The sequence below is a fragment of the Rhinatrema bivittatum genome, chromosome 2, assembly GCF_901001135.1.
Source record: "Rhinatrema bivittatum chromosome 2, aRhiBiv1.1, whole genome shotgun sequence".
NCBI lineage: Eukaryota > Metazoa > Chordata > Amphibia > Gymnophiona > Rhinatrematidae > Rhinatrema > Rhinatrema bivittatum.
Genome location: NC_042616.1, coordinates 777,282,626 through 777,298,451, shown reverse-complemented (window position 1 = coordinate 777,298,451; position 15,826 = coordinate 777,282,626). Strand labels below are relative to the sequence as shown.

At 43.7% G+C, this 15,826-nt stretch overlaps 1 protein-coding gene across 1 annotated transcript in view; it reads left to right on the top strand.

Annotated features, from left to right (window-relative positions):
• Positions 1 to 9,274, top strand: part of LRRC6 (leucine rich repeat containing 6) — a 328,530-nt gene extending 319,256 nt beyond the window's left edge. Inside the window, exons 11-12 of the mRNA XM_029592046.1 lie at positions 6,355 to 6,431; positions 8,845 to 9,274. Coding sequence (XP_029447906.1) covers positions 6,355 to 6,431; positions 8,845 to 9,028 — 261 coding nt within the window. The 3' untranslated portion in view covers positions 9,029 to 9,274. The remainder of the gene's footprint in view (positions 1 to 6,354; positions 6,432 to 8,844) is intronic.
• The last annotated feature ends 6,552 nt before the right edge of the window (positions 9,275 to 15,826 follow it).

Sequence of the window (15,826 nt, the reverse complement as noted above, 5' to 3'; positions counted from 1 at the left end):
ACATTTAACTTGCCAATGGTTATGCTTAATCCTATTTTCTTCTATTGGATCCTTCTTCCAATTTTTGAATGAAGATCTTTTGGCTAAAATAGCCTTTCACCTCACCTTTTAACCATGCTGATAATCATTTTCCCTTCCTTCCACCTTAATTTGTGGACTATATCTGGACTATGCTTCTAGGATGGTATTTTTTAACAATGTCCACGCCTCTTGCACACTTTTTACCTTTGTAGATGCTCCTTTCAGTTTTTCTAACTATTTTTCTCATTTTCTCAAAGTTTCCCTTTTGAAAGTTTAGCGCTAGAGCCGTGGATTTACTTATGGTCCCCCTTCCAGTCATTATTCAAATTTGATCATATTATGATCACTATTGCCAAGCAGCCCTACCACTGTTACTTCTCTTGCCAAATCCTGTGCTCCACTGAGTATTAGATCTAAAATTGCTCCCTCTCTTGTCAGTTCCTGAACCAATTACTCCATAAAACTGTCATTTATTCCATCAGGAACTTTATCTCTCTAGCATGTCAATATTGGGTTAATTGAAATCTAATAACATCAAGAGTCAAGAATTATCCACTGTAATCCATATTGTCAACACCAAAAGTGGAAAAAAATGAAGCTTAGAAGTAAAGGCTAAAGAAGGCGTCAGCAAGCCTGACGTTGTATGTTCACATAGAGACACCAACCGGTCTTTTCAATCATTCGCCTTCTTTTAGATTTATTAACTTTCAACAACTTTTTGTTCAAAAATTTTTTCTTTTTCTTAAAATATCCTCCGTTAGTCATAGACTCTTTAAAGCGGATGTATTTAATTTCAATACGGCCCTACACGGCCCGTGTTTCACCCGAAAGCTTCCTCAGGGGCGTATAAACGCTATCAATACAAGAGTCTGTATCCTATAATAATAGTAGAACAATAATTAAATCCTTTATCTTCATGAAGGTTAATGAAATTTATACTTATCTTAAAAATAAGCCAGGTACCAATTCATCCGGACAACTCGTCTCAAAACCGGGAAAATGGAGGGAGGAAGGAAGAAGCCAAACCTCACGTCTTTTTAAACAAACGAGATTTCATGATGTCATTAACCACGCCAGATATGTATGACGTATCCTTTGACGACATCCATCAGGGTAGGTAGTCAACATCCCAGAAAAGAATGTAGATCCAATTCAGCATTTAATCCTCTAGGGGCAACAGTGTTCAATCGGAAGATCCATCGTTGTTCTGATTGTAACAGAAGACGTTCCCGATCACCACCACGCCAGTGCGGGGGAATATGATCAATTCCACAAAAAAGCAAATCCGAAAATGTGTGATTTAATTCCACACAGTGTGTCACGAGGATTAAATGCTGAATTGGATCTACATTCTTTTCTGGGATGTTGACTACCTACCCTGATGGATGTCGTCAAAGGATACGTCATACATATCTGGCGTGGTTAATGACATCATGAAATCTCGTTTGTTTAAAAAGACGTGAGGTTTGGCTTCTTCCTTCCTCCCTCCATTTTCCCGGTTTTGAGACGAGTTGTCCGGATGAATTGGTACCTGGCTTATTTTTAAGATAAGTATAAATTTCATTAACCTTCATGAAGATAAAGGATTTAATTATTGTTCTACTATTATTATAGGATACAGACTCTTGTATTGATAGCGTTTATACGCCCCTGAGGAAGCTTTCGGGTGAAACACGGGCCGTGTAGGGCCGTATTGAAATTAAATACATCCGCTTTAAAGAGTCTATGACTAACGGAGGATATTTTAAGAAAAAGAAAAAATTTTTGAACAAAAAGTTGTTGAAAGTTAATAAATCTAAAAGAAGGCGAATGATTGAAAAGACCGGTTGGTGTCTCTATGTGAACATACAACGTCAGGCTTGCTGACGCCTTCTTTAGCCTTTACTTCTAAGCTTCATTTTTTTCCACTTTTGGTGTTGTTAATTGAAATCTCCCATTATTACTGCACTACCAATTTGGTTAGCTTCCCTAATTTATATTTTAATTTCACTGTCTGTCTCACCATCTTGGCCAGGTGGACGGTAGTATACTGCTACTACTATACTCTTCCCCAACACCCCCATGTTCTTATGGGGCGGATTTCTACCCATAAAGATTTGATTGTGCATTTAGTCTCATGCAGGATCTTTATCCTGAACTAAAAGATTCCAATTTATCCCTATCAATTAAAAAGCAGAATGAAAATACAAACAAAAAACATACTTTGAAATGTTTGTATGCTAATGCCAGAAGTCTAAGAAGTAAGATGGGAGAATTAGAATTTATAGCAGTGAATGATGACATAGACTTAATTGGCATCTCAGAGACATGGTGGAAGGAGAAAAACCAATGGCACAGTGTTATACCGGGCTAAAAATTATATCACAATGACAGAGAGGAGCATCTGGGAGGCAGGGTAACATCCCGGACATAAAGCGTCACCCTGCCATCCCGGACATGAAGCGGACGAAGTTTGTTTCTTCATAGACAACACTAAGACATGCAACAGATCAGAGACTGCAAAGGCTCTGTCCGGGATGCCTTTCCACACAACATCTTGTACATCTCTGAATGGAGTTATTCTCTTTATATTAATAAAAGAAATTCCTCTGAATAAAGCACACCATTAAATTTCTCTAATTCATGGCTCTCACAAATTGCACAAATTCACCAGTCATTTTCTGCAGGTGTATTTTCAGAGGGTTCTGATAAACCATTATTTACCAATCTCTCTGTAATAGTTATCATCAATAAAATTATCAAAAGCCATGTTTTCACAGTCTTTCTCTACTACATCACTGTATGTTGGTTCCCTCTCTGAAGATTTTGCTGTATTTTCTTTTTCATTTGGAAATTTGCATTTTTGTAACATTTTCTCAGTCTAAGAATAAAAACTATGGGCCAGATTTTAAAAACTACGCTCGGGCGTAGATTTGTGTGCGCAACCCGGCGCGCACAAATCTATGCCCGATTTTATAACATGTGCGCGCAGGGTCAGTGCTTGCAAGGGGGTGCACAATTGTGCAACTTGCGTGCGCCGAGCCGCACAGACTTCCTCCGTTCCTTCTGAGGCCGCTCCGAAATCAGAGCAGCCTCAGAGGGAACTTTCCTTCTGCCTCCCCCCCACCTTCCCCTCCCTTCCCTTACCTAACCTGCCCCCTAGCCGTCCCTAAAACCCCCCTTTACCTTAAATTTTTAAGTTGCGCCTGCCTCCGGACAGGCGTAGGTTGCACGCGCCAGCAATGGCAACGGCCAGCCCGCAATCCCAGGCACAGCGGCAAATGGCCGCTGTGCCTGGAGGCTCCGCCCCGCCCCCTTTTTCAAGCACTGGGATATGCGTGCAGGAGGCTTTTAAAATCCGCCCCTATAAGAACATGGGGGTCACACATTTTATTCCTTTTATAATATTTTAAGAAGAATTTTGTAAACTTATAGAACTATAACAGATAAAATCTTACTAATTTGTTTTTGTTTATGTTTCTTGTAAGGCGGCTCTTCAGATTTTGTTGGTGTATTCAGTTCTTGGTTGGATATATAAAAACATTAGAGCAATATCTTTTTTATTTACACACCTGAGAACTATTTGCTGGTTTGCTCGTATAGATGTAAAACTTGTTTACTCACCTTCGTTTGGTTTGCTCTCAGAAAAGCTGTGTGACCTTTTAGGTTTTCCTTTAGGGGTCATGCTACATACTGGCTGTTGGTCTGTGCTCAATGATGTATCCGGTTTTAATACATTTCTTTGATCTAATAATAAATAAATGTGTCACACTGTTTTTTATAATAGTTTAAAATTCATATCTAAAAACAAAATCTACAACAAAAGCATTACTTAAGTTTTAATTTTCTTTGTTGCCGTCATTTAGTAAGTGACATTTTATTTATAAACTTTGCCTTTTGCCTCTCGTTTAAAGAATGCATTTCTTTTTCAGAATCTTCAGATCATATAATCTGCAGATTGGTGAACTTTTCTGGTCACTGGATATACCTTTATTCCCCATAGGGGTATAACCCACAGCAATCCTCAAAAGTATTTTGCATTGTATCACAAAACCGGCTGACCCCCTCTATCATGTAATGGATATCTATTGCACATACACCAGCCCCTTTTCTCAACCTTTATTCTATTGGGACACACCTGTCAGATAATGCTTACAGGCGAGACACACTGAACACTTGACCATCGCTGGGCTAAATGTAAACATATACTCTGCATCTACAGGAACCCAAAACTGCCCCCCACCCCCATCCCCAAACAGTAGATGCAGAGCAGAACTAGGACATTTCAAATACAACTCGCTATATAAAAAAGATATTCTGATTCTAGTGCTATCTCAGTAACAGAACGACAAACTCCCTTACTATCAGGCACATTGTAAAACAGAAATCTGAAAAAAACAAACAAACCACTCAGCGCCTGTGTAGCCAACCTTCCATACCATTGCAACCCTAATTCCAAGAACTCAAACAGCAATAGCCCTGCAGCACCAATGCATGGCCTAGTGAGAATGAGAAAACGCAACAGAGAAGATTGATACAAATCCCAACCTACTAGTAAAATACCTCATTTCAGCCACACATACAGGTCTGACCTTCACAAAATACAGAATAAGAGACCACAAATTACAAATGTGGAGACAAAAACTGGAATGGAAACCTCAAAAAGTCACTCTGCATGCAATGCAAAACTGGAGAGCTAGAAACAGAAATTCATATCCTCCTACACTAAGCAAAGTACAAAGATAGAAGAAATGCACATTCCAAAAACTGAATATTACGGCTCTTGCACCCTGTCACTCCCCTTCCATGCCTCCATCATCCTTCACTTTCCCAATTACTCCCTTTCAATCATCTGCTTACCCTCATATCCCTGCCCAACATTCCTGACCCCCCACATCCTCTTCCCTGTGCTCCCTCTCTCTCCTGCTTGACTCTCCCTACCCCCTTCATCCCATCTCCCTACCTGCCCAGCTACCCCAACCCCCTGTTTCTCACCGCTTTCTGCTCAGCAGCCCCCACTCTCACCCTCCATGCACAGGTAGAGGGTGGGGAAAAAGAGGTTGGGGATGCTGAGAAGATGAAGGTCGAATGGAGAGGGAGTGTGGGGGCTGCTGAGCAGAAAGTGGTGAGAAACAGGGGGTCCAGGTAGCTGATCCTCAGCATCACTCCCAGACTCTGCAAGGGAAGATAAAGTTTGTGTCCCATCAGGCCCAGAACAGCAGGAACTGGCAATGTCTCGCTCTGATCTGGGTGAAGGAGGAAACAGCCTCCTACTGGGCCAGAAAGAAGAGAAGGAAGTGGGAATAGCCTCCCATCAGGCCCAATGTAAGAGAAGTCAACCAACTCCCACCCGGGCTGATAAGGAGGCAGCCGTCAGTTGGCCCTGTGACACAGCTCCCAGGGCCTCACGACACACCAGGGTGTCCCGACACACCTGTTGAGAACCACTGCCTTAGTGGTAGATTTTAAAAGGTTGCGAGCGGCGTCCATGTGCGCGTGCTACCTGGCGCGCGCACATGGATGCCCGTTTTTATAACATGCGCACACAGGTGCGCGCATGTTATAAAATCGGGGGTCAGCGCACGCAAGGATGTGCACAATTGTGCAACTTGCGCACGCCGAAAACCGCAGCCTTCCCCTTTTCTCTCCGAGGCAGCTCCGGGACATCTGCGCGTCCTGGAGCTCTACGTGCGTCACTGGGCCTTTCTAAAATAGGCCCAGCGCGTAACTCCACTTACGCGCGTAGGCTTTTTAAAATCTACCCCTTAGGGAATGGTTTGTTGAGCACTATATATATTTTCTGTCACTACAATGGTGCCATTCATATAGAAATTCAGCCTTTTATTGGGGTTTTATGCATTACTTTTATCCAATACTATTGTATTGGGTAGGCAGTTGCTGGCCTATCCTGTAAATAGTTTTTATATTGGACATCAGATATGTATATAAATACCAGATGAAATATCTAGATGATCCATATTCAGTAAGCAGAAAAGTTATCCAAGTAAAGTTACCCAGATAACTTTACTCAAATAACTTTACCCGAATAATTTTAGGACAGCTATTTGTGTGGTCCAGTTTTTCCTCACTTATTTAACTGTTAGCCAGATAAATATTTTAATCTGTTCTCACCATGTCTCCAGCTCTGTTCCCCTTTTAACCTGTAAGTTTGTCTGCATGATTTTATGTGGGCAAACTTACCTGGACAAAAGTGGTATGTATTTATGTGAATAAAAGCCCATTTTACCTGTATAAATCTTCTGAATATCAGTCTCTCAGCTTCTAAATATTTTTCTTTGATTTTACAAATAAAGCTTAAAGTGGAATAAACACTGCTTTATTATTTTCCTTTAGGCTACAGAAATAATTATGACAAAACTCAAAAAGTTAACAGTGAAGTCTACAGACATCAAATCAGAAACAAATACCAGGTAACTGAGATTTCTTTATTGTTCTCTTGCGTTCTTTACCCGCAATTTTTCCATATTCTCAATACCATATTGGTCTCCTAAAATACATATTCTAGAGGTAGAAAACATTTTTTTTGGTAATGTGAAACTTTCATAAGAACCTGAGAGTAGGAGCTTGCCCAGTACGAATATTGATAACTTACCATTTGGTAGGCAGGAGCTTAACAAAAGAATACCTATTCTTTGATCATCTGTTTACAGTTAAATAACATTATACACACTGTAAAATGTACATTTTTGGTGAAAAAGTTTAGGATTTTATCTGCATAGAAGAAAACACCTAATTACAAGTGTGTCTCTTGCTCTAAGCATTCAATGAACCTGAAATGGAAAGGCTCAAGAATTACTCCACTGTAAGAGCAACTCTAATGATGAAAAGAATAGTTATTTTAATCAGTATAATTGACTTCCCCCAATACATCATTGCATAAATGAATGGCGCCCATTGGAAGTCCACCCAACTCTTTGTCTCCTTCAACAAGAATAGTCTGGGAGTTGCGGTGGGCAAGCAGATCCTCTCAAAGTGGTTGGCGGACTGTATTGCTTTCTGCTACCAGCAAGCAGGCCTTCCGCTCAAGGGATGAGTGAAAGTGCACTCAGTGAGGGCCATGACAGCATACACTAGGAATTCCCCCGATTTATCGTCAAAAATCGTAAATCGGAAGGGGGAGGGGAAGGGGAAGGGCGGGAAAACCGGCACACTAAAACAACCCTAAAACCCACCCGACCCTTTAAAATAAATCCCCCACCCTCCCGAACCCCCCCAAAATGTCTTAAATTACCTGGGGTCCAGTGGTGGGGTCCCGGTGTGATCTTCCACTCTCGGGCCACGGGTGCGTTAATAGAAATGGCGCTGGCGCTACCTTTGCCCTGTCAAGGTAGCGCCAGCGCCATTTTGGTTCCTGTCCCCCGACGTCACGAGAGCAGGAGATCGCTCCCGGACCCCCGCTGGACCCCCAGGGACTTTTGGCCAGCTTGGGGGGGCCTCCTGACCCCCACAAGACTTGCCAAAAGTCCAGCGGGGGTCTGGGAGCGACCTCCTGCACTCGAATCTTATTGCCGTATTGCAAAATGGCACCAGCCATACAGCCATATGGCCAAAGGTCCCTGGGGGTCCAGCGGGGGTCTGGGAGCGATCTCCTGCGCTCGTGACGTCGGGGGACAGGAACCAAAATGGCGCCGGCGCCATTTCTATTAACGCACCCGTGGCCCGAGAGTGGAAGTTCACACCGGGACCCCCCCATTGGACCCCAGGTAATTTAAGACATTTTGGGGGGTTCGGGAGGGTGGGGGATTTATTTTAAAGGGTCGGGGTGGGTTTTAGGGTTGTTTTAGTGTGCCGGTTTACGATTTACACGATTTACACGATTTTAAAAAAAACAAAACCGCGACGATCCGATTCCCTCCCCCCCCCCAGCCAAAATCGATCGTTAAGACGATCGATCACACAATTCACATCTCTAATATATATTGTGACGTCATTTTGATACGTCTCCATCTGCTGGTAGGAATGCATAACCCATTGATCTGGATTCATCTGACTGTCCTAAAGAAAAGGAAATTATTAGGTAAGTAGTAATTTCTCAATACAATGCAAACGGTGTAATTGCTGCCATAAAATAATGAGGGCAAGATTTCATTTCAGGGCAAAGTAGGTTAAGAAACTGCAAAAGGCTACAAGTTAGTTTGCTTGCATAATTCTGAAATAGAACATCTTTTGACCAAGGATTTAATTTCTTGCAACTTGTATAGAATTTGGTTTCTTCCCTACTCCTTAAAGCCTCTGCCATAATCTGTGTTCCAAAGACTAAAAGATGAGCAAAACAGAGTTGGGGCAATTTTCAAAGTGCCTGCAGTTTTTGAATCAATTTTCAAAGTGAAAATACATAACTGTGCATGTAATTTCATTTCAAAAATTGCCCTAGGGTCTAGCATCTGCAAACATTTGTACCTGCTTTTTTCTGTGGATATTTTTCTATGGAAAATAATATTCATAGCTTAGAAAATGCTGTCTGTGTGTGTTATTTCCCTCCCCTGACCTAAATGCGCCCCTGGATCCCCATCTACCATGGAACATTGCATATGCTTTTAACCAGGTAAAAGGTAGGTAATTTTCAGTTAACCCTTTTACCCGAGTAATTGACTTTTGAAAATTGGCTATTCACTGTGAATTTTTCAGAGATGTCTATACTGTACACCTGTTCTGTATATCGGTTTGACTTATAGCTCCTGCTGTCCAAGTAAGTAGCCCATACCTATACGGTATACTTTTGGTGAATTATATTAGTAGGTTTCTACCTCCATATGTTTCATTTGATTTTATGTTTGTAAAAATAAGCATATTTACATTTCTTGTCTTTCTGTTTTGTTATAGGGCAAAAAACATTGAGAAATTAGAAGTAGATCCTAGCAGACATTCATTCCCAGATGTGGCCAATATAATCCAGGAAAAGAAACCACTTGACCAAGGACCATTTAAATTACAGCAACTGAACCTAACAGAGACTAAAAATAATGCAGACTTTGAAGATAACCCTGATGTTCCACCGTTAATTTGAAGTAACAACCTTGGAAACAATTTTGAAATTTAGAAACTGCCAAATAGAGTTGAAGCTGATTTTAATTTGATGTACAGCAAAAAAAATCATCAATAGTGTTTGGCTGATGCCCAGTGTTGTACAAGAACACTGTACTAATACTACTACAGTGTTCAATAATGTGGATCTTAGGCATATATACTCAAATGTTTAAAAGCCCGCACTCGTAAAATCCGGTAGATATGCAAATGGCCAAGTTGTGCAAACGCCGAGCGCATTTTAGAAATGGCCCAGCTTCGCGCATATCTCCCGGTATGCACAGAAGTGCTGGGCCATGCAAAAGGGGTGGGCTGGGGGGCAGGGTCTGGGCAGGGAAGGGTGAAGCGGGGGCCGAACAGGACAGTGGCCATTAGGCCCTGTCCCAGGAAAGAGCCCGCTGGCAGCCAGCTGGCACGTGCAAGTTACTTTTGCTCTGAAGAAGCAGTAAATATTAAAACAAGAACTTTGCAAGTACCCAAACATCTTTCATCATCACGGTGACTGGTAACGTCAATGGAGGCGCGGGTGAAGCAAGGCCTCCTTCAGATCCTAGGCCCGGTAGTTTCCAGGACGCACTGGGCATGATGCCAGCACATGTCCTGCTCCATCACAGTAGAGGCAGAGGCCGTCTTGCCAGTGCCTGAGGCATTTGTGAGGGGTTAATTTACCCCGGCCCAGTTGCATGGGTTTCTCCGCGGCGGTTCCTGGGGTGCCCGAGTTGGACTTTGGGGAAGGTGAGTGCCAGGGACATCGGAAAACCGCTCCCGGGATCGTTCTTGGAGACACCGATCAATTCACCCAGTCAGGTCAATTAAAGCATCTAGGGACACTGGTAGCTCTCATGCTGCTAGTTCATCCTTGATTCTAGGACTTAAGTCTTCCAGGAAAATGGCCCTCAGGCAACTAGTATCCCAGTGGAGTTCAGTTGACAGGGTTTGAAATTCGATGACGTATACGGAAAGCATCCGGGAACCTTAGCGTAAATGGAGAAGAGTCGCCCCGGATGCTGCCTGCCAAGTGGGGTCTTCGAACACAGTGTGGAAGAGAGCCAGGAAGCAGTTCAAATCCCGCAGAATTGGGTCTGCTCTTTCCCACAGAGGTGATGCCCAGGCCAGGGCTTTCCCGTCGAGAAGAGACAAGATGTATGTCGTCTTCATGATGTCCTCAGGAAAGAGGGTTGGTTGTAGGGTGAAGTGCATGCTGCACTGATTGAGGAAGCCTCTGCACATCTGTGGGTTCCCCGTGAAGTGGGAGGGAGCCGGTAGGGGAATCAGCGGGTGTCCTCCTGGTACCAAAGGTGCGGCAATAGGCAACGGGGGCATGGCAGCTCCGTAGAAGTGGCAGAGTCCAACCACCGATTTAGATTCTTAACAGTGGAGGCGAGCGTCTCTAGGGCCTTCTGCTGCTCAAGGATCCTTTGAGCTAGGCCCGGGATGGCTTGGAGGGCAAAGGCCTCTGCCGGGTCCATGGACTTGGCAATCTGTTGCAGAGACGAAGGAGGATGTGGACCCCTTGCCCGAGGGGAAGTTGGCAGTACCTGAGAGGGCGAACCCCCGCATGTCCCCACCGTCCCCGCGGGTTGAGCCTTTGGGTGCATAGGGCCAGCTGGGCTTAGGTGGACTCCTGCGAAGATGGTTTGGAAGAGAGCCAGGAAGCTGTCGTACAAAGTCAGCCGGAAGAGTCGTACAAAGTCAGTCCAGGATCAGAAGCCAGAGAGTCGCCAATAGCCAGTCCAAGGTTGAAGCCAGAGAGTCGCTTATAGCCAGTCCAAGGTCAGAAGCCAGAGAGTTGCCGATAGCCAGTCCAAGGTCAGAAGCCAGAAGATCCGTCCGTTGGAACCATAGGATGGAAGCTGGAGCAGGAACAGGACTTGAAAGGCAGGGACAGGACTCGGAAGGCAGGAACAGGACTTGGAAGGCAGGAACAAGAAGCAGGACACCAACACCTCCTCTTCCTGTTCCTCGACTCGTTGCCAAGTCGAGGAACAGGAAGAGGAGGCTCCAATAAATAGTTCCTGGCTCCTGACATCATCCAGGAGGCTGGGCTGCATTAAGGGGAGCTAGCCCTTTAAGATAGCTCTGGAGGTGTGGCCGCGTGCCTAGGGAGGGCCCTATCTGAAGTGGGCTGCCGGGAATGGAGGCCTATGGCCTGGTGCCACAAAGAGCGGGTTGGGAATCATCCCTGCTTCCGCGGAGTACGGCACAGATCCCGCGGCAAGACCCGTGGACGTGGAGGAGGCCCGAGGCTTGCAGCGGGTGCAACTCCCTGCCTCCGCACGACTGCCGACGCCTGGGGAGGAAGTAGGAGGGGCCAGCCGCGGCCACCCACGGCATCTAACATTCTTTAGTGAACTCCGAATTAAAATATTTGTTAAATATTTCTTCCATTTCTTCATCTCTCTCCACACATTGCTCCTTGTCACATTTCAATTTTAGTATACCATTTTGAGCCTCTATTCTTTCTCTGATATAGCTGAAAAATGATTTTGTCACCTCGCTTTACCTCTTTGGCAATCCTTTCTTCTGTTTGACCTTTTGCTTTCCTGATTTCTTTCTTTGTCACCCTCACTTTCACCATATATTCTTTCCTGTGTTTCTCTTTTTGGGATTGTTTGGGAATACCATAGTAATATTAATACAGTGCATATAGAAGTTCCTCTTGTCAATACTGGGCTTCAGCCAAACTCTGACTTTGTGTTTTTTTGCTTTACATCAATTTAAAATCAGCTTATGTGGAGATTACATTAATATATGCTGAACAGAAATGGATTTATCAGTTAAACACAGTGGGGTAGATTTTATAAATTTACGCAAGTGCATACTTTTGTTCGCGCACCAGGCGCGAACAAATGTACGCTGGATTTTATAAGATACACACGTAGCTGCGTGTATCTTATAAAATCCGGGGTCGGTGCGCGCAAGGGGGTGCATACTTGTGCAACTTGCGCGTGCCGAGCCCGGCGCGCGCTGCCTGTTCCCTCCGAGACCGCTCCGAAATCGGAGCGGCCTCGGAGGGAACTTTCTTTCCACCCCCCCGCACCTTCCCCCCCCTTCCCCTACCTACCCCCCCCCCCCCCCCCCCGGCCCTATCTAAACCCCCCCCTACCTTGGTTGTCAGATTTACGCCTGCTGAAAACAGGTGTAAATTCTGCGCGCGCCAGCAAGCTGCTGGCGCGCCATCACCCAACCCAGGGGCTGGTCCGGCGGCCTCGACCATGCCCCCGGGCCGGCGCCACGCCCCCGGTCCCTCCCCAAACCGCCCCCTGACCCCGGACATGCCCCCCCTGACACGCCCCTCCCCGCCCCTTTTACGAAGCCCCGGGACTTACGCGCGCCCCGAGGCTGTGCGTGCACTGGTGGCCTATGCAAAAAAGGTGCGCCGGTGCGCAAGTGCCCTGCGCACGTAAATCAGGCCGGATTTACGCGCGCAGGGGCTTTTAAAATCCGGCCCAGTGTACCTAAAGGATTGCATTCCAAGACGGAATAGGATTTTTTTTTTTGTAATTGCTTTATGCATATAAGGAAGACCACATTTAAAAGTCATTTAAACAGATAACTCACAATGACTAATTTTGCCATATTCATCCATTTATCCTACTAAATTATAGCAAGATAACTACTTATAATTTAGCTGGAATAAAAAAGGGCGTTTTGGGGGAGTTCGGTGGAGGGGTTTAGTTATCTGGGTAACACAGCTGAATATCGAGAATATCTGGATATTTTAGTTGGATAACTTTAGATCTGCTCCAGAGGTGGCTTAAAATTATCCAGCTTTCAAGTAAATGCAATAAAGTGTGCTGAGCCGAGCGCACAGCTTTTAATGCACTTGGATATGCATTTTGGACACTTGTCCAAAACCCCTTATACAGTAAGGGGATTAGCGGGACCAGAATGCACGCCCAAACCAGCGTGTAGCTAATAGCGCTCAGCACATGTTGATGCAGCTATTAGCTATTACCCACCTATGCAAAAAAATAAATAAATATGCGCCTGACGCTTTTCTGTAGTAAGGAGTAAGGGAAAAAAAATGTCACTGGCAGTCGGGTTAGGAAAATGGATGCTCAATTAATGTGCCCGTTTTCCTACCCTGTGGTTGTGCTCAAGTTAGGAAAATGGATGCTCGTAAAATTAAGCGTCCGCTTTCCTAACTCGCACTGACAGCCACCTTTCCTGGGTGCCCGATGCCGAGGAGGCACTAGGGATGCACGATTTCGAATAGCACCTCCTTTTTATCATGGCAGTCCAGGAGAGGTGGATCAGCACTCGTTAGAAGAGTGGGTGCTCAATTAGCGCCTGTTTTGTGCATGAAGATATTGCATCAGCCTGTTTGTGTGGCTAGAAAACTTTCTATGGTGTTGCCATTTACCTTACCCCATCCCCACAAAAAAAAACAATGTGCCCAAGTCCTGATTCCAAACATCAAAATGCTAATACTATACTTAATTCTGCATGGAGGTAGCTTTAGATGCCTGGTCAGCTGTAGACCCCCCAATGTATGTTGTATGAGCTTTTCTTCATTTTATGCAGTTTCTGTATGCTCAATGTTTACTGAAGCATGGAAACCACCTCCCTGCTCGGACTTTCAAGCCCCCCCTCCCCTCCAAAGTTGTCATAGAACGTGGATCACCTCTCCCACCACGAACTCTCCAATCCCACCACCCTGATGGCAAAAACTTATCCTTGCCGGGTGTGAGGGTCATTGCTCACCCGTTGCTGGCGGTTCCAGCACTGCTTCTGATAGGCAGCGTTGGAAGTGTAATCTATGCTCAGTTTACGCTTCCAGCACTGAAAGTGTAGCTCACTAAGGTTAGCCAGATAACTTGTTCACTAAACAGTCTACTGAATATTGATCTTTCTGAATTTATCTTTTTAAATGCAATTAATGATTTTGTACTTGGATATGCTTTGATATTTTGTCAATATAAACCTTTTTGGTGTATGGTTATCATATGACTTCTGGTTTGAAAGTTTGGCGGAGAAGTGCTGTGGTAGTCTTTGAAGATGTTTGTATAAATTCTATTTCTCTGTTGACAAGCAGGGTTGAATATTAGATATGACACACAAGTGATGTCATCTGATGGTGCTGAACTGATCTATCTCTCAGATCTCAGTAAAAGCTTACTGAGCATACGCAGTGATTCCTACATGCAACCTGTTTCCTGAGCCCCCAGTCTGATTTTGTCTGAGCTCTTGCATGAACACATAACCATCTCTCTCAAATTTTTCTACATTTCTTTCCTGCTTTCTTTTCCAACTGCCATGGCAGCCTCTCAAAAGCACTTTTAAGTACTATCAGAACATAAATAAATAAATAATAAAAGGAGGTCTGTGTACTTTGAGGATGTTTGGAGAGAGGCCCAATCAGAAGCTAATCATCAGCTGCTTTATGTCCTATTGTCTGTGAGTGCCAGTTATCAATTACCAATATTTCCGTTAGAGAGAGACTTTAGTAAATTCAAGAAAAGCCTTAAGGCTTACTCTTTTTTAAAAGCTTTTGATAACTAAATAGGTCTTATATAGGTCTTATATCCTCTGTAAAGCCTGGTTGATTTTACTCTATCCTTCAGGGTTTAACTATTTTTATTGTTTATACAAATTTCAATTTATACTGTCATATGTTGAATTATATTTACAATTTCAAATGTTCAATTATATTGATGATTTCAAGCAGCCTAGATCCGTTTTGATTTTATTATTAGTTCTTATCATTTAATAAAGATTTTAATTTATATTGTTGTGTTGACTTATATTGTATGTTTTACATTATGCTATTTTTATGTTTAATTTAGCTTTGTTTGTTTACTCCAAATAGGACTGTTTTGTTTCATTTTTATTTGTATTTTGGCCATACTTTCATTGTAGATCACCTTTGTTTCCTAGGGAAGAAATGCAATTAATCAAATAAAGTACCTAATTAACTAACTGGTGAGATCTGTTACAAATGTTATGGACCGAACCATGACATGGCAAACTGCTACAGCTGCTACAATGAGGGCCCAGCAATTGCAGGCCTGGAAGATGCAAGATCTCCAAAGGGCAGCCCAGGAACATGCCCAAGAATCTGGTCATAATTGCCATTCCTCATCTTGGAGCATATCCTTGAGCTCTTGACATGCAAAGTTGAACAAAGACTTCTCTCATAATTGCTCCAAAGTAGAATATCCCTCTCCTGTAGCACTGGGCTCCAGATCTGCTACAAATACATGGTCAAAAAAAGACTAGAAGTGCTTGGTGCTGGAAGAAGTATGGACATTGGCACCTAAATGGGGATCATCCATGCGGCAGAGCTCTTTGGAGGCAAAGGGAAAGAAGCAGCATGGATTCATGGCCGGAAGTCCTTTTTCAGGGCTGAACCCTGTCCGCACTACACTACAAGTCTCTTCATCTTTCATGGCACTGAAAGTTCAGATGGCACCATATCACCTTTTCTTCCTGGATCCCTGTGCATCCAGAGCTTTGTTGGTGGCTTTGGCGCAGAGTGTGCATTCCATGGTGTCAATGGCATTTATTTATTTATTTATTTAAGTTTTTTTATATACCAACATTCAAGACGGTAGTCCCATCATGCTGGTTCACAAGAAACAGGGGTGCAATAAACTTTACAATGGAATGGAAGCTTGAAACAATGGCATGGAAGCTTGAAACATGGCATGGAAGCTTGAAACACCGGTGCCAATTCTGTCTATTATACCTGTCATGTCAATGAATATTTATTTATTTATTATTTATTTAAATTCTTTTAATATACCGATGCTCAAGACCAAGTCTTATCGTACCAGTT